This window comes from Triturus cristatus, chromosome 9 (genome assembly GCF_964204655.1).
Source record: "Triturus cristatus chromosome 9, aTriCri1.1, whole genome shotgun sequence".
Taxonomy (NCBI): Eukaryota; Metazoa; Chordata; class Amphibia; order Caudata; family Salamandridae; genus Triturus; species Triturus cristatus.
This window is the reverse complement of record NC_140592.1, coordinates 271,335,072-271,354,536: the sequence shown is the minus strand read 5'-3', so window position 1 is coordinate 271,354,536 and position 19,465 is coordinate 271,335,072. Positions and strand designations below refer to the sequence as shown.

Genomic DNA, 19,465 nt, shown 5'->3' with positions numbered 1-19,465 from the left:
GACTCAGAACTCAACAGAACATCTAATGTCAGTTAGTAATTCATTGTCCAACCAGTTCTTTTGGTGACAAAAAGGAAAAGAACTTTACTTTTGCATGCCACAGTGTACTTAATCAAATTCAGGAAGGATTTTCCTCGAAATGATGCACTTAAATTGGGCCCTCCTAGAATCTCGTTGCTGCTGTTTGCAGACCATATGCTTTTAATTTCTGAAATCCCACGTGGTCTGCAGGCAGTAGGTGATCACTTTTTAAGTTTCTGCAGCGATCGAGGCCTTGAGCTCAATGTTAATAAAACTAAATGTATGTTGTTAACCCTTGCATAACAGATAGGGCAAATATTTTGGTGCAGGGTGTGCCCCTTGATCCTGTGCAGGAGTTTTGGTACCTGGAGGTCCATGTAACTAAAACAATGGGTTGGAATACGCAAATTAGCAAACGTTTCAACAAGTATCTGACCATGACAGGAAAAAGCCCAAAACGCAACGTGGACAAATCACATATTTCCACTGAAAACTGACCTTGTTTTTGCAATTTGCCTAGCTGTGGATTTTGGGCCCTAGGTCAGCTGCACCTAGGAAAACCTAGCCAACCTGTACTTTCAAAAAAAAAAAAAAAAAAAAAAACTTGACACCCAGAGGAATCCAGGATGGAGTGACGTTTGGCTATCACCAGGTTCTGTTATCCAGAAACACTTGCAAACCTCAAAATTTGCCTACAAATGTTTCCTCAAATTTCTGTGGTGGAAAGCTCTGGAATCTGTGGGGAGTCACAAATTTCCACCCACCCATTATTCCCTAAAGCATCCCTATTAAAAATGGTACCTCATTTGTGTGGGTAGGCCTCGTGCCCACAACAGGACATGGCCCAAAACATACTGTGGAGACATCAAAATTATCTTTCACAAAACGACCTGGTTTTGCAAGGGGGGCACCTGTGTTTTTGGTCCCGGGCTCGGCAGCCATTTAAGGAAACACACCAAACCCAGATATTTCTGAAAACTAGACACCTGGGCAAGTCCAGGCATGTGTGGCTTGCATGGATCCCTCGGAGTTTTCTTAACTAAAATCCCCTGCAAACCCCAAATTTAGCTTTAAAAAAAATCCTATTTTCCTTGTGTTTCTGTGTGGGATCATCACACCAGCACAAATGTTCTACCACCCAACATTCCCCTCGGTCTTCTGAGTAAAATGATACCTCACTTGTGTGGGTGTCCAAAGCAGAGTCAGCCTAAAATCGTATAAGAAAATTGTGCTTATCAACTCGCTGCGATAGCCCTTCAATCTCTACATATTTCTTTACACTTCACTGGCACTTGGCCCAACCACACAAGTGAGGTATCATTATACTCTGGAGACCCAGGGGAACGCTAGTTGGTAGGAAATTTGTTATGACTGCTCAACTCAAGGTATGTTACACTTTACACGGTTTTGTATCTTTTATAATGGGCCAAGAATGTTTTATCTTAAACTCGCTTTTAAAAGAGCGCAATTTTAGACACTATAAAACCATACAGATTTTTTTGCAACAACTGCCTTCGCTCGAAATTTGTGTATGTGTTTCATCATACTTATTGCACACCTGGTGATTTATTAATGTAATATGTGTAAATAGTATGTGATTTGACTCTTTTTTTCGATGTTGATCTCAAATTATATTTTATTTGATTTGCATGTTTTTAGTTCTTGTTTTACATGTGCTTTTATGCCTTTGTGAAACTGTCGAATAAAGTTTAAATTATATAACAACAATTTATATTATTATTATTTTGAGTTTTACGTGTACTAAATCTAAATTTGAAGTATTGAATTATGTATTACCTTTTCTCTTAGTGTGCTTCTTCAATTTTTGATGTCATAAATGTTATACACATTTTGGGTTTTGGTTGATTGCAGGCATCGTGCATGAGAATGTGAAAATGGGTTCAGATGGTGAAAGTGACCAAGCCTCAGGGACATCCTCTGATGAGATACAGTCACCTGTCCGAGTAAGAATGAGGAACCACCACCACAGGCGAATATCAACAGAAGTAAGTAGAAGAAAATTATGTTGATTTTGCGAACGTTCATTTTACTTAATTTATCCTTGAAATCCACTGTAAAAACATGCAATTAATTTAAGAGCCAATATTATTTTTAATTGCAATATTCACAGTTGTGGGCCTCTAGCCTTTAGGTCTTATTCTTGAATGTCTCTTAAAATGCACTGCTCCTAGTTATTGTACAATTTCTACAAGATGATTGCTTAAAAAATTACATTTTCAGTGAATCTGTTTGTTTTATTTTGTTTTAGAATTCTTTCTTCAAGCTTTTTCTTAGTACATAAGTATATTTCTTGAACCTGTTAAATTATTACTTTTAAAATGGAAAAAGACAGTGCCCACCAATTACTGAAAACAAAGGTTTGTCATTGTTTGGGTCCCAAATTGGTATGGTCTTTCCTTAGTATGTCTTTCTCCAAACTGTTGTAGGACTACACAAATACTGAACAAATTATGTTGGATTATTGATAATGGAGATATTTAATTAGTCTGAGTCGTTTGGTGCATTTGGCCTAGTTTGTAATATTTATTTGGTTCTTCAAGAGAAAACCGTTGCCAGTCAGGAGTGTCTGCTCTGTCAAGGGGTCCTTGTTAGTCAACTACTTTATGTAGGACTATTCATTTGTGTTCTAAACTTGTATGTTAGTTTAGATATAAGGCTGCTGGTGGTATAATGAGTGGGTTATGCTGCAACAGAATTTAATTTTCTTGATCAAAGGTTTCCTTGCTGAAATGTGTGTGCAAAGATGTGATGAGGTTGACTTAAGTTTTATAATGTATAGTTACGAGTGAAGTAAACTGGACTATTGAGGATGCATTTTTATACAGCTTTATAGTTGTGGTGCACTATGGTCTTAGCAAAATATTCTGTTGTATTTCAGTTTCCCAAGCATCATTTTATTTGTCTCTCAGGTTATGTTTTCTTGTGCTTATGTGTGGTCTGCACTGATGACCATTCATACCACACTGTGGGGAAACATTGCATGTTTTACAAGATGGGTGTCACCTGCATCCTGCTTAGCTCCATACTGGTTTCACTTCTCTTCTTGGATAAAGTTTAATGCATGTTAAGTCTGGGCTGAATATACAGCCACAACCAGTTATTGCTAGGCACTGTTCGATATAGATATGTATGCTGAATTTGGGTTGCATGCAGTAAGAGTACCTCTGGGTCTCAGCCTGTAGCAAAGTATGTGATATATCGTAAGGGAGTGGTTTACAGTACTGTTTCCAGAAGCATTAAATACTCACTTGGTAGCATTCTAAGGGATTTGCCTTTAAACATTCTCTTACTGGATGTCACTCGCTCATTGATCACTGTCCTTTGTCATATTTTCCACTACCTACAATCATTCTTCTTATTTGGCTGCTTTCTAAAATCGGATATAATTTATCAAAGCACCATCTTTCCCTCTTTCTCCCAACTTGCCTTTTCTGTTTTGTTTTGGTTTTCTCCAGTTTGGGTTACTTGGATCTTGGTCCTGTGTTTTGTCTTTTATTTAAAGTGTCAAACCCATTTCTAATCTCCCTTTCCATTTAATTATTGATTCTTTCTTCCCACTGGTGTGCCTTTTACCTCCTTTTTCCGAATGGGCTTTTCATGGGTATTACGTTATAAAAACGTGTAGCACCTGTGATATCTGTCTTTTCTTCTTTTTCACTTCTGTATCATTGGCCTTTAACCCTTTACCTTCACTGCATGGTATGATTTCTTTTTTTTTTTTTTCTTTTTTTTTTTTTATGTCCTCATATATACTGCCAGTCTATACTCTAGATGGAAACCCCATATGCCTTCCACATTGTCTACTGATACCGATACCACCCTGGACTCAATGCACGGCAATAGGGGTCGCCCAGAGGTAGGCTGTTTCCTTGTCCCACTCCCCTGTCCTATGATGGGATACCTCAGGACAGGGGAGGACCGGATCAAAACAAACCTCTGGCATAATCATCGGACCGTTATGTCGACAACCAGGCCACCAGATCCGACCACACACTATCCGTATTCTCTGCTTGGCTCGCCATATCCATCTTGCTGACTTCTATAATATTTCGTAGACAGTTAGTAAACCTGGGAGGGGCCGATGACTTCCATTCTTTACAAATCTCTCTCCTGGCTATAACCATCACGTAAAAAATGAATTGTGTGGAATAATTATTGACATTATAGCCAGGTGGTAGGCCAAAAAAAACTAACCTCGGAGAGCGTAAAATGGTAGTTGTTAAAACCTTCCCCAGGAAGTCAAAGATCTCCTGCCAATATTCTAGAATCTTTGGACATTCCAAAAATATATGAATGTCGTCAGCTGACGGGAGTTTACAGCGTGGGCAACAGTAGTTGACTCGTGTAACCCTGGTCAATCTAGCAGGGGTCCAATACACCCGATAGGCCGTGAACAGATGGTTTCTCCTTAGATTGGCCGGTTTTATAAGGCTCTGAGACAAAGAAAAGGAATCTATCCAGATCTTACTTATAGCTTCGGGACTATCTGATATCAAATTACCCCAAAGATTAGCCAACTCACAGTTTGACATTTCTGTTGGCCCCAATAGAGCCCTGTACCAAAATGAAACCTCACGTTTCCACCCGCCTATCCTACTGACAGATTCAAGTATCTCAAGGTCCCTCTGTTGCTGTAGCATGTGTCTTAACCACCAGGCGGAGAGTTGGTAAAACTTAAATCTTGTTAAAGATCCATTAGTTAATAAAGCTAAGGAATCCCAGTCCAAAAGGCCCGAGTTGCCCCAGAGGTCTCCCCATATCCTCACGCCTGCTGTTTTTAAAGGTTGGGACAACTGGTCCTGAAGGCATTCCGGAGTACCCGGGGAATCCCAAATTGGGGCGTAAGCATGGTAATATGAGATTCCCAGAGCCCTCCTAACATATACCCAATTCCTAAGGGCAGCCTGCAGGATCTTCAAACAGACTTTTTTGTAGAATTTCTGGTCGCCGAATTTAAATAAAAAAAACTCCTGACCCTGTGGTAGATCATGAAGCAAAGCCTGAAATAGACGGCCCTGTGAGGTTGAATCCAGTTTATTGGTCAGTAGTCTAAAATTTTTAAAGTGAAAGGCATGACAGTATATGAGTAAATCTGGCAAGCCTAAACCCCCAATCCTTAACCCTCTCCTTAGCTTTTTCCAGGCTATCCTAGGAGATTTACAAGCCCATATAAAAGAGCCAATCTTACCTTGAAGGCACTTGATCTCTTTCTGAGGAAACAGTAGGGGGATGGAATTATACAAAAAGGTTAATTTGGGAAGTATAGACATTTTGATGAGGTTGACGCGTCCATAAATATTTAATGGCAGATTACCCCATCTAGTTAATGTTTTTGTAATTTCTTTTACTACTATCTGCCAGCTAATTTATGGAATATTTTTCAGTTCTTGAGTTAAATGGATTCCCAAATATCTCATTCTATGTTTTGCATTTTGTATAGATGTGGTATTATTCCATCCCATTATTTCGGTCTTGTCTCTATTTATTTGATACCCCGAGAACCTTCCGAATTCCTCAGCTAAATAAAACAGCCTGGGTATAGCTTCCATATGATTGGAGGTGTATAAAAGAAGATCGTCTGCATAAAGAGCGACCTTTAGCTCTAAATCTGCTATCTTAAAAGGTTGAATTACATGGTCAGCCCTTATACCACAGACAAAAGGCTCAAAATAAATATCAAACAAAAGGGGGGACAGAGGGCAACCTTGTCTCGTACCACGAGATATCTGAAACCAGTCAAACAAGCCGTTGTTGACCAGTACTTTAGCTCTAGGGCCCTGATAGAGAGATTTAATTCCCTCATGGTATGATTTCTGACAAGATTGGGGTTCTTCTTCCTTTCCCCTATTATCTCCGGTATTCATTTAACACAGATCCTCCTTTTTACATGTGCCCTCTGGATCCCACTCCAAGTTCTGAATTAAATCTAGTCATCCTTATCTTTGCATGCTTCATTGTAACAAGCTGCTTCGTTTGAGAACTACTTTTTCCAAAGTGATGAATTTCCATTAAGAATTGTGTAAGTAAGTGCCATGCTCTTTATTCTGTGCCTCTGTTATTTAGTCCTTTGGGAGAGCTACTACTTTGCGTCTTTCTGAGTATTCAGTCACCTGTGGCATTTCCCTTTGGTTTTATAATATCCTGCTACTTGTTTACATACCAGGCTTGGTGGCTCTGTAGGGCTAGGGGTTTCCCAAGTCATGTAGCCTTTGTTGGAGGTTTGGGTACTTCCATTTCTGGACCTTATTTGTTGCCGGATTGATGCCCCCATCCATGGAGCCCGACTGCGCTACCAGAGCTCCAGTGACTCCTAAATCATGACATTGGCTTCAAGAGATGTCCTTGTCCATAGTGAGCTAAAAATATTCACGCGCAAAGATCTAGAGAATCCAAACTTTCCTTCTCCTCAAACTCTTAATTGTTCAGTATGTATCGGGTGATTTTTTTTTTTGGCCACAAACATTATGTTTTGATAACTCTTGATAGAGCTTCTCCCCCTGTTGCCGTGCTCATGCCCGCCCACACGTGCGTCACAGGTGGAAAGTGAGCTGTGAACCAGGAGGAGGAGGAGGACGTGCGGCTGTTCTCTCGCTGGGTTCAAGTGGTTCCGGAAGTCTTTCGTGAAGCCACCCTCTCAGCCACCCCCCCCCCCCCCTTCCTTTTGATACGGTCGATGCAGCTATAGTGTTTGCCCCAGATCCTATAGTGTGTTGTGGGCCTTAAAACACCACAGTACCGTTAGTGTTGCGGCGCCTGCCACTCAATCACTGTGCCCGGTCTGCTCGCGAAGGCGGTGGACTCTGGTGTACAGCAGGGCAAGGTGGTCAGGTGGGCATATGGCATTTGGGGAATTGCAGGTGCTGAACTGAATTTGGTGATAAGGGAGCAACTCTGAGCAGGTGTAGTAGTCCTTTTATGGGGTGGGGGGGGGGGGAGGGTAGCAAAGTGTTAAGAGCTTCTGGAGGCCCGAGTCTAGAGACCCTTACAGCTGAGATCCGGCGAAGTTTCTAGTTATTGCCTATTTGCTTACAAACTACATTTACATCTTCATCTGGACCCTCTTCCTCTGTGTGGTTGGAGGCATCAGCATCAGCAAGACGGGGGGAAGAGCACCAGATAAACTGTGTTGCACTGCTGCATGTGCCTTCAATTACCGAGAATATGTGGTGAGGCATGAACAGGGGGCTTTTTCTTTCCCTCTTCAACCTCTTCTTTCCCCCCTTCAACTTCTTTGTTCCCTCTGGAATGTTTAAACCGGGCAATACGCCAGAGATAAGCCACACAGGCTGGACTTAAGACACTGCTGTGATCTGAAATTGCCATAAGGGAGGGACTCAGTGCCTGGGAGACCTCATGCCAGGAGGCGCTAATGCGAAATCGGGGGTACATAGCAATGGCTCCCATGCACGGGCCAAGCCTGGGTCGCCATGCTTGGTTTGCCTCTGAGATTCTCTGATTCCCGTACTTTTCGCAGTAAGCCAGATTTCATACCCCTGTTATTTTTCAGCCCTACAAAATGGTAAAATGCAACTTACGGTAAGAGAAGAAGAAAGAGCCTGGCTCCTGCCGGACACAAACGGGTACTTCTTTGGACGCTTTTCTTAATCAGTCTTAGTGTAGCTCAAAGGAGATAGTGCTAGTTGAGAGACGATTATCATTGGATCTGGGGGTGAATCTGAGTTTTGTCACCTCTCACCTTAACACCTTACATGTTGATACTAATGGTGCTTCCCTCACCACTGGGGTGAGTGCACCGACTCTACAGTAGTCCATCTCTTCTACTCAGATTCAAGAGTAGGGAGGGCTCAAGCAAGGTCCATTCACAGTGGTTTCTGATATCTCATTGAGCTCGATCAATGGCGAAAAAGAAAAAAAGGGGGAAGCCAGGCCCAAATCTCATCAATTCCGAAAAGACAGGCTGCAAATCTACTTCAGCATCAGTAGGGACAGTAAATTCACAACTTGTGGCTCCCCTTGCTAATGACTCAATGACTCTCAAATAACTAAAATCATTAATGAGTGGGCTCTTGGATCAGATCAGATTGAAGTTTACTACTTCCATAACTCCTTTCTTGGACAGAATTGGTGCACTAGAGAAAACAATCCTGAATATAGGATCTGTATTAAAATCTCAGTCAGTGACAAATCTATCGCCGCCTCATCCCTCTTCTTCTGAGGTAACACTACACAGTATAGCCCAGAATAGTGTCAAAACCCAGGGCTCTTTACACTAGACCTCTGAGGGTAACTGACACCCCCCTCCCTTCTTCCTCCGAGAGGGACTTAAATATTTCATTCCCACCTGAAAGATCTCAGTTGGGAAAGCAAGGAAACTATAAATTGATCCCTCCTAGTTTAATATGACCTCTGAACACCCCAGTAGCGAATAGATGCCCCACTAGAGTACAACTTTCTCAGCAGATTTTAAATCTTCCGCCAGCATGCTGCCCATATCTTGCAGTAATAGTGGGGATACCGCCAGAGGGAAGGGAAGAGAATGTTTGAGGAATGTGTGTTTTAGATACACATGCTTTGCATACTCCTGCCATCTAGTGTTGGTCCTGATGTTTGCAAGTTGTTCAAAGAAGTCTTTACCAGTTTCGAGGTAAGGTGTCTCCTCCTTTCGATGATAGGGTGCATTGGCATAGACTTCATTGTTAGATAGCTTTCTTTCCGCCATCGGGTTTGGACATGGTTTGCGGCGCTCCGGTTCGAGACCGTTCTTCAGGATCCCCTTGTGCGCAACTCACTGTATCCTCGTTGGTATTGTTTCGTACGCGTCCCCTTATTTCCGTGTGTCGAAAAAATAAGAAATCTTCCCATCTTCGATCGAGAAGACGTCGTTGGCAGCCTAGCTGTGTCAGTCGACTTCCACTCCGTCATAATCATCCAGTGTTATGCCGATGGAATGGATTCCATTTCAATTCTGTCCTCTGTGCCACTCAAAGTATCCGCGCACCAACCTGCATAAAGACTGCAACTTGTGCCTCTCATCCGAGCACAAGGAAGAAGTTTGCAAAGCTTGCCGATTGTTCTGATTGAAAATGACTTTGTGGCACCGTCGAGGGCGACGTAGGGACATGCAGCGTAGAACATTGACTACACACCGGATATCTTTGGGTGTGAGCGTCGGCAGCAGAAGAGGAGGAGGCCTACTGTATCCAGGAATCGGACTCAGAACTGGAGATCAACTTAGAGGCTGAAGAAATTCCAGCTGGACAGGGTACCGGGAGTAACATAGCCCCTTTGCCCACTAAAATCATTTCCACCAAATAAAAGGCTTCTGGGCCACCATTTCCTTCAGGACAGGGTCAGCACCGAGAGACTGCTTCTAACACCCACCTTTGGTCTCGGCACCGAAACACCATACTAAGCATTGCGGCTCAGGCTCAAGTCGAGACAAAACACCCTTGGAACCGAAACCTTCAGTTCCAAAGGATAAGAAAGACCGGTCCAGCTCGGCACTGAAAATTTCAGCACCGAAATCAAGATACCCTTCAAAAACCTCCGGAACCGATCCTGGTACTTGTGAAGGAAAAGTGGACCCTAAACTAAAGAAAATTTACATTAATCCAGACACATTTTGGCCAAGGATGCAATACCATCCAAAAGAAAGACTGTTCGAGAGGATACAAGCTACAAAATTCCTCTAAATAAGGAGGAGGACATGGCTACAAGTCCTATCTACCCTATCCCTCAGTCCCCTCCACCACATGCACCATTAGCAGGCTCAGACCCCTTCAATATTACACCACAGGGTTCTCCACATACACAGCCTGATATAGTGGAGGGGGATGATAGTCAACCACCAATATATCCATGGAATGATTATAATATCAAGCTATGGATTTATGCCCTGCAAAACCTTCACCACCTGATGACAACACAGCATACCAGAAGTTAAACTCAAGGGCAGCATCATACCATGGAGTTACACTATACAAGGAATCCTTAGAAGAGGATTTTCTATTTGAAACATTAGGTTCTGCACATAGGACAACTCAAAGTTCACCCATGCTAAAAGGCATGATGAGACATGCCGATGATATTTTTAAAGACCCTGTACGTGCCCTTATATTAACACCTAGGGTCGATTTAAAAAAAAAAAAAAAAAAAAAAATACAAGCCTCAACCATCTGACCCAATTTTTACTAAGGGGCAGTTAGTTGCCTTTAGATTTTCTAGTGGTATCCAATGCTCGAAAGAGAGCAAACTCACAAACTACAGCAGATGCACCTCCTCCAGACAGAGTCTAAGTTAATTGTTGCATCCGGCACAAGAACAGCTGCACAATCCGCCAACCATCGGCGCGTTTCCAACACAGAAGGACTATTGGCGAGATATAATACATCCCACTAGGATGAAATGGAGAAGCTACTCAAACACCTCCCAGAGGAGTATAAAAAGAGAGGACAGGAACTAGTGCAGGATGGAAAATTAATATGTAATTCCTCCATTATATGTGCACTAGATGCTGCTGACACTGCAGCAAGGGGGATAATTAACACCAGCATTCTCCTTAGAAGACATGCATGGCTCAATCTCTGGGTTTAAACCAGAGGTTCAACAGTCTATTGTAAATGTTCCTTTTGACAAAGAACACCTTTTTGGGCCTCAAGTGGATGTGTCACTTTAGAATGTTAAAAAAGATACAGAAGTGGCAAAATCAATGGGAGTAATTCAGTCACCACATAATAGAGGTTCTTTTTGCCACTCATTCTATAGAGGAGGATTAAAAAGTAATCCCTCAGATTCAAATGCATCCTCATATAAATCAAACACGCAACCCTCTACATCTAGGGGTTTCTATAAGGGCGGTTACAGAGGGAACAATTTTAAAGGCAGAAGAAAAGGAACCCCAACACGTACCTCTCTATCTCCTAATAAACAGTGACTTACCTATAATTCCCCTCGACCACCTTACACCTGTCGGTGGAAGACTACACTTTCTTCACATTGGGCATGCAATAACAACAGACAAATGGGTATTAGATATTATCCAACATGGCTATTGCCTAGAACTCACCAGCAATCCTCCCAATATTCCACCTCGGAATCACAAGCTTCCATCACAACGTCAACAGATCCTCAAACAAGAAGTACAAGCTCTTCTAACAAAGGGAGCTATAGAACCAGTTCCATTACAACACCAAGGATTATGAGTCTACTCATTTTACTTCCTAATCCCCAAAAAGGATGGTTCTCTACAACCAATCTGAGATCTCGGGCCCTTAAACCTATACATACTGTCAGAACACTTTCACATGGTTAACCTTCAACAAGTACTTCCACTTCTGCAACAAGGCGACTTTGTCGACACGACTTAAATGACGCATATTTTCATATTCCTATCCACTCAGCACATCGTAAATATCTCCGATTTGTGATAGCAGGAAACCATTCTCAATTCAAAGTACTCCCATTCGGAGTGACTACTGCATTCAGAGTATTCACAAAATGTCTAGCAGTAGTAGCAGTTCATCAAAGAAGACAACTATCCTTTTCAATCCAAATACCTGACATATCCACCACTCAAATTACTTTCATATTTTCACTATACTAATTCACTACTAATCATTAATGGGTTCCGGAGTAGCGCTTCGATGCCTCGTTGGGGGTAGCAAGCGCTATATAAATGCAAACACACACACATATATATATACCCGAGGCATCTGAAGAGGCAACCGCCGAAACGCGTAATGCCACATTTTAAATAAATGGTGTTTTAAGTCCCGCCGTGTCCCCTCATCTCTTTTACGGAAGTGGATCATTTTGAATATTTAGCGCGTAGCCATTATCGCGCAAAGGGGACCCTTCCTGAAGTGCTGCAAGGTTAAGTGGCGTTTACCTGGACCGCCGTTAATCCCCAAGAAGCGGTGGATCTGTTGTCAACCGACAATCCATTACATATGGACAGACGTGGTCACTAGAACTGACGTCTCCAGACGTGCTGCCAATGGGGACCAAGCGGCTGGAAGTGAGGACTTGAACACTACTTATGGTCCAGCACAGTGCAGGGGTTCAACCTAAATTGCATTCCAATTCAGTCTCTTACTGGAAGTAATCAAAAATCAAGACTGATGGAGACACTCACTTGCGCATACGAACAAACTGCATGCTGGATCCTGCAGTCCTTGAACACTGAACAGCGTGAGTGTTTCCGGGTGTGATGCAGTTCAGGTGTGGCCGACACTACTTTAGGGGGATGGGCCGACCTTCAAAAGGAGAAAATTAACGGACCCCCAGCACCCGAGGCATCTGAAGAGGCAACCGCCGAAACGCGTAATGCCACATTTTAAATAAAGGGTGTTTTAAGTCCTGCAGTGTCCCCTCATCTCTTTTACGGAAGCGGATCATTTTGAACATATATATATATATATATATATATATATGTATATATATCCCCTTCGATGTGTATGACGGAGCGGTTCCGTCATGCGCGTCGGTCGCGCTGTGCGCATGACGGAACCGCTCCGTCATGGCCCCGCCCGCGCACGGAACCTTCAGCACAGTGCTGTAATCCGCGCCGCGCTGAAGGGGAGATATCTATCTATCTATCTATCTATCTATCTATCTATCTATCTATCTATCTATCTATCTATCTATCTATCTATCTATCTATCTATCTATCTATCTATCTATCTATCTATCTATCTATCTATCTATCTATCTATCTATCTATCTATCTATCTATCTATCTATCTATCTATCTATCTATCTATCTATCTATCTATCTATCTATCTATCTATCTATCTATCTATCTATCTATCTATCTATCTATCCAATCTATCCAATCTATCCAATCTATCCAATCTATCCAATCTATTCAATCTATTCAATCTATCCAATCTATTCAATCTATTCAATCTAATCTATTCAATCTAATCTATTCAATCTAATCTAATCTATCTATCTTTCCTGAAATCCGGTCTCCCGGTAAATATTTCACACACAGCGTCTTCTTCATAGAAGGACTCGCACTCAGAATGAAAAACCAAAGATATATTGTTTACTCGTTACGCGTTTCGTCAGTAAAACTGACTTGATCACACGAAGTATAGTGAAAAATGGGAGGTATTTACATGGCTGAAGAAACAAACAACAGACAAAATGTTAGCCAAGTGGTGTCTGTGACTTTGGCGGCCATTACTAAAGGTCCAAATGCGATAACAACAAATATATATCTGTGTGTACATACACCATATTTTAAAGGACTGCGTACTTGATTACACAAATAGTGTGTCGATACTGTCTTTGTAACTAAAAGGCCAATAATTCAACATAAGCAGCATGGCGCCCGCTAAAGTAAACAGAATACTGTTATAGTATTTGCATATACGACACTCCTAGTAACTGACAGTAGCGTAATTGAACATTGTACAGTGATAATACGTATACAAGATTACATGTAGATACAAATGGAGTCGGCATAGTGCCCACTTTGTAACGGTTTACATCACCTAAACTTAATAAGATAGTCAATGGTATATCGCAGTTACAAGATATAAGGAAATGCATAATTAAATCCAAATGCCTCCAGAGTCAAACTAAAACTTCAGAGTCAACAGCACAATGTAGCCTCCTAATTACAATCAAATAGTGCCCAAAATAATATTAAATTCAAGTACAAAATAATAAAGGATATATTTTCTTATCTGTGCCCACAGGCCCGGGAAGAAAAGGGTAGGGTAACCGATACGGATAAATTATCCGTTGCTGAGGAGACCCTTCCTTTCCTCTTGTGCAAAAAGAGAGAAAAAAGAAGAAAGAGTGATATAATAAATATCATACAAAACCTTGCTTTAAAATTTGTCACAGTTATACTATTGCATCATAGTACCTGCTATTGGCTTAAAAATGAAACATACTTCAACAACCAGCATCAGAACATATATAACCAAATAAGTAATGATACACTTAAGGTTAAGCAGAACGTATACAGGGGGCAGGAATACAACAAAGATTAGTCCTCATGTAAGTGTACACTAAGTTCTTCATCTAAGTCAGCGGTACTCAAAGTACGGCCCGCGGGCCAGTTGCGGCCCGCCAGCCCTTTCCATGCGGCCCTCGAGTAAAACAACAGACAGTTGGCAATCGACTGTAATTCCGCCTGCTGTTATTCCTCGGGGGCCGCATTCACTGGGTAACGAAGCATCCGCAAAACCAGTGCCTCGCAAGCAGAGGCGCAACTAGAGCTAAATTTCGGCGGCGGGGGGAGGGGGGGGTGAATCTAAGCTTTAGGCAGAGTGGAGCTGATTTCGGGGGAGGGGGGGGGGCTGAATCTTTAAGCAATAGGCAGAGTGGCGCTGCAGGGCCTCTTAGAAGGGGTGAAACAGCGAGGCCTCATTAACATGCAAATGGTCTTTTAAAGACCTGTGAAGTGCTCGGGTGCGGCTGTGTGTGCGCAGCGAGGCTGTCTCATCCCGGCTGCCACACGCGACGGGGGGGGGGGGGGGGGGGGCTGAAGCCCTTTGAGTCCAATGGGTGTTGCGCGCCTGATGGCCTGTGTTACCCAAGCAACCTCTCGCAGATCCTCTGCCCTTAAAACTCGATGGGAGATAAGACAAGTGAACAGCAGCGCAAGGACCTGCTTTTTCAGCAGTCTCTCCTCTGCGGGCCGCACACCACCGTAGGCATCTCTTATGCCTCTCACCAGGGCCCACGACCCTCTGTGGCGAACAGGCTAGCATCGCTGGTGCTGCCCTACCTGTGGCCTCACAATGCGGCCTCCCCAAACCCACCCAAGCCCGGGAAGCTGTCTCATCCTGAGCTGCCACACAGAGAGAGGGAGGGAGACAGCGAGAGGGAGGGAGACAGCGAGAGGGAGGGAGACAGCGAGAGGGAGGGAGACAGCGAGAGGGAGGGAGACAGCGAGAGGGAGGGAGACAGAGAGAGAGAGAGACCGAGAGGGAGGGAGACAGAGGGAGGGAGAGAGGGAGGGAGAGGGGGAGGGAGACAGAGGGACACAGAGAGAGACAGGGTGACAGAAAGAGGGAGAGAGAGAGGGAGACGGGGAGAGCGAGAGGGAGACGGGGAGAGCGAGAGGGAGACAGGGAGAGAGAGAGGGAGACAAAGGGAGGGAGACAGAGGGAGATGGAGGGAGACAGAGGGAGACAGAGGGAGGGGGAGACAGAGGGAGGGGGAGACAGAGGGAGGGGGAGACAGAGGGAGGGGGAGACAGAGAGAGGGGGAGACAGAGAGAGGGGGAGTGAGACAGGGAGGGAGGGAGACAGAGGGAGGGGGAGACAGAGAGAGGGGGAGACAGAGAGAGGGGGAGACAGAGAGAGGGGGAGTGAGACAGGGAGGGAGGGAGACAGAGAGGGAGGGAGACAAAGGGACACAGACAGAGGGAGACAGAGAGAGAGAGGGATACCGGGAGAGAGAGAGTGAGACCGGGAGAGAGAGAGTCCCTGTTTGGCAGTATGTCGTATGACCAAATGGGCTGCTCTATATGAGACAGCACGTTGCGTACGATATACTGCCAAACAAGGACTCGGGGAACTTACATTCGCATACTACTGACTGTGTGAGCCTCTGAGGAAGAGAGTCATCGAAACGCGTCGGGCTCAGTCAGGTGTGAATAATTATAGGCAAGCGCGACGAACCATACCTAATAAAAGCTTGTGGGGAAAAGCAGCTTGTGTTCAAGTGCGGTTCTTCTGATGGACAAATCCCCAATGAACTGTATACATATATGTGTGTGTGTGTGTATGCTGGGTCTGGTGGCTCAGTGGACGAATGCGTCCGCTGCAGGGGTCTGTGTTCAACCTCATGGTCAGTTTTTTTTAGTTGCTCTAGCCCCGCCCCCTCCACCACTGACCCCGCCCCCACAGGTGCGGCCCTCGGCCACAAACCACACTGTAAATTTGGCCCCCGAGAGAAAGTTTGTGAGTACCCCTGATCTAAGTTATGGCCCTTGGGGAACTTGGTCTCAAGTACAATTACCCATTTGGACTCTCGTTTCCGGAGTAGTAAAGTTCTATTACCACCTCTTGGGCCAAGATGGACTTGTTCGAGAACAAAGTAACTCAACAAAGAACTGTTGGATAGATGGTAAAGGTCAAAATGTCTTGCAATAGGATAATTACTGTCTTTTTTGGTGATGGCATGCATGTGTTCTAATACTCTCTTCTTTGCCATACATGTGGTGCTGCCAACATACCATAGTTTACATGGGCACATCAGTACATATACACAAAAAGAAGTACTGCAGGTTAAAATTGGTTAATCGTTTTTGGTATGGTATGTCCCGGAATAGTCACAATTCCAGTCATGTAGCTATTGCGGCAAGCTTTACAATGGCCACAGGGGTAGAAACCCTTGAGGTTGTGTTCACTTATAGCTGGTCTGGGGGTGACATCATTATGAACCAAAAGATCTCTAAGACTGCGGCCTTTCGTATAAGTTATTCTGGGTCTGTTTTCAAAAGTGTGACAAATAATAGGATCGCTTTTCAATATATTCCAATTTTTTGTTAGTATTTTCTGTATTTGTCCAGAGTTACCACTAAAGGTGAGGATGACTCTGTTACTGCCCTCTGAGATGTTGTAAGTGGTATCGGCATCAGTAGATAGTGTTTGGGCATGGTTGATAGAATTGACCTTAGTGACCGCTTTTTGGAGGACCCACTTAGGATAACCCCTATCGCTGAATCTTTTAATCATCACTTCCTTCTCAAGTTGGAATGCACTGTTGGTACTACAGTTTCTTCTGGCTCTCAGCAGTTCCCCATAGGGGATGCTCCATTTGAGGGGCTCTGGGTGACTGCTGAGAGCATGAAGGAGTGTGTTGCCTGCTGTGGTTTTCCGAAACAAACTAGTTAAAAGTTTGTCCCGTTGAGGTGTAATCAGTAGGTCCAAAAATTCAATTGAAACTTTACTCATGTTACTAGTGAGGGTGATGTTACGATCATTGACGTTGAGTTTCTCTATAAAATTGGTTGCCATTTGTTCGGTGTCTGTCCAGATCACAAAGAGGTCGTCTATGTATCGCAACCAAATTTTGACTTTACTGAAAAAGGGGAGGAGTGCACTGTCTTTTCTAATGTCCTCTTCCCATTTGCCCATAAAAAGATTGGCAAAACTTGGGGCAAAACAAGTCCCCATCGCTGTACCTAGGGTTTGTTTGTAGATGGTACCATCAAACATAAAGATGTTGTTAGTAAGACATAGGTGCATCATTTCCAACACCATGTTGGTGTGTTCTAAAAATTCCATAGGTCTTTTGTTGAGATAGTGTTTGCATGCATGTATACCCTGTGTATGGTCTATAATTGTGTACAGGGAATTGACATCGAGTGTCACCATAAGATCAGTAGACTCCCATTTGATACCATTCAGTTTGATAAGAAAATCTTTGCTGTCTTTAACATATGAGGGGAGTTCGATAACAAATTCATGAAGAAAGTGATCAACATATTTCGATACATTTTCCAATGTGCTCCCGATAGATGACACAATCGGTCTCCCTGGTGGTATATTTGTGTTTTTATGGACTTTGGGTAGAAGGTACAAGATTGATAATTTTGGATAATCACGTTTCAGGTAGCAATATTCTTCCCATGTAATGTAACCTTTTTCTTCCGACATTTTAAGTTTCGCCCAGGTTTCGCCCAGGTAACATCGTAGTACGCCCCGCTGACAAAGGGGGTAATATTGTCCTGTGGGCTAAACACATGTATATGGAGGAAGCCTACAGACAATTAAACGACACCAAATTGTACATGCAGACCACCATTGACATGTATAATGCCAGTATTTTCGATACCTGGGCGAAACTTAAAATGTGGGAAGAAAAAGGTTACATTACATGGGAAGAATATTGCTACCTGAAACGTGATTATCCAAAATTATCAATCTTGTACCTTCTACCCAAAGTCCATAAAAACACAAATATACCACCAGGGAGACCGATTATGTCATCTATCGGGAGCACATTGGAAAATGTATCGAAATATGTTGATCCCTTTCTTCATGAATTTGTTATCGAACTCCCCTCATATGTTAAAGACAGCAAAGATTTTCTTATCAAACTGAATGGTATCAAATGGGAGTCTACTGATCTTATGGTGACACTCGATGTCAATTCCCTATAGACCATACACAGGGTATACATGCATGCAAACACTATCTCAACAAAAGACCTATGGAATTTTTAGAACACACCAACATGGTGTTGGAAATGATGCACCTATGTCTTACTAACAACATCTTTATGTTTGATGGTACCATCTACAAACAAACCCTAGGTACAGCGATGGGGACTTGTTTTGCCCCAAGTTTTGCCAATCTTTTTATGGGCAAATGGGAAGAGGACATTTTCAGTAAAGTCAAAATTTGGTTGCGATACATAGACGACCTCTTTGTGATCTGGACAGACACCGAACAAATGGCAACCAATTTTATAGAGAAACTCAACGTCAATGATCGTAACATCACCCTCACTAGTAACATGAGTAAAGTTTCAATTGAATTTTTGGACCTACTGATTACACCTCAACGGGACAAACTTTTAACTAGTTTGTTTCGGAAAACCACAGCAGGCAACACACTGCTTCATGCTCTCAGCAGTCACCCAGAGCCCCTCAAATGGAGCATCCCCTATGGGGAACTGCTGAGAGCCAGAAGAAACTGTAGTACCAACAGTGCATTCCAACTTGAGAAGGAAGTGATGATTAAAAGATTCAGCGATAGGGGTTATCCTAAGTGGGTCCTCCAAAAAGCGGTCACTAAGGTCAATTCTATCAACCATGCCCAAACACTATCTACTGATGCCGATACCACTGACAACATCTCAGAGGGCAGTAATAGAGTCATCCTCACCTTTAGTGGTAACTCTGGACAAATACAGAAAATACTAACAAAAAATTGGAATATATTGAAAAGCGATCCTATTATTGGTCACACTTTTGAAAACAGACCCAGAATAACTTATAGGAAAGGCTGCAGTCTTAGAGATCATTTGGTTCATAATGATGTCACCCCCAGACCAGCTATAAGTGAACACAACCTCAAGGGTTTCTACCCCTGTGGCCATTGTAAAGCTTGCCGCAATAGCTACATGACTGGAATTGTGACTATTCCGGGACATACCATACCAAAAACGATTAACCAATTTTAACCTGCAGTACTTCTTTTTGTGTACATGTACTGATGTGCCCATGTAAACTATGGTATGTTGGCAGCACCACATGTATGGCAAAGAAGAGAGTATTAGAACACATGCGTGCCATCACCAAAAAAGACAGTAATTATCCTATTGCAAGACATTTTGACCTTTACCATCTATCCAACAGTTCTTTGTTGAGTTACTTTGTTCTCGAAGAAGTCCATCTTGGCCCAAGAGGTGGTAATAGAACTTTACTACTCCGGAACCGAGAGTCTAAATGGATAATTGTACTTGAGACCAAGTTCCCCAAGGGCC

General features: G+C 43.1%; 1 protein-coding gene across 4 annotated transcripts in view; it reads left to right on the top strand.

Annotated features, from left to right (window-relative positions):
- LOC146797742 (cyclin-dependent kinase 17-like) overlaps positions 1-19,465 on the top strand; it is a 655,932-nt gene that overhangs the window by 250,725 nt on the left and 385,742 nt on the right. For all 4 annotated transcript variants that reach the window (XM_085624901.1, XM_085624900.1, XM_085624902.1 and 1 more), the window contains one exon: positions 1,894-2,027. In XM_085624901.1, the coding sequence (XP_085481027.1) occupies positions 1,894-2,027 (134 nt within the window). The remainder of the gene's footprint in view (positions 1-1,893; positions 2,028-19,465) is intronic.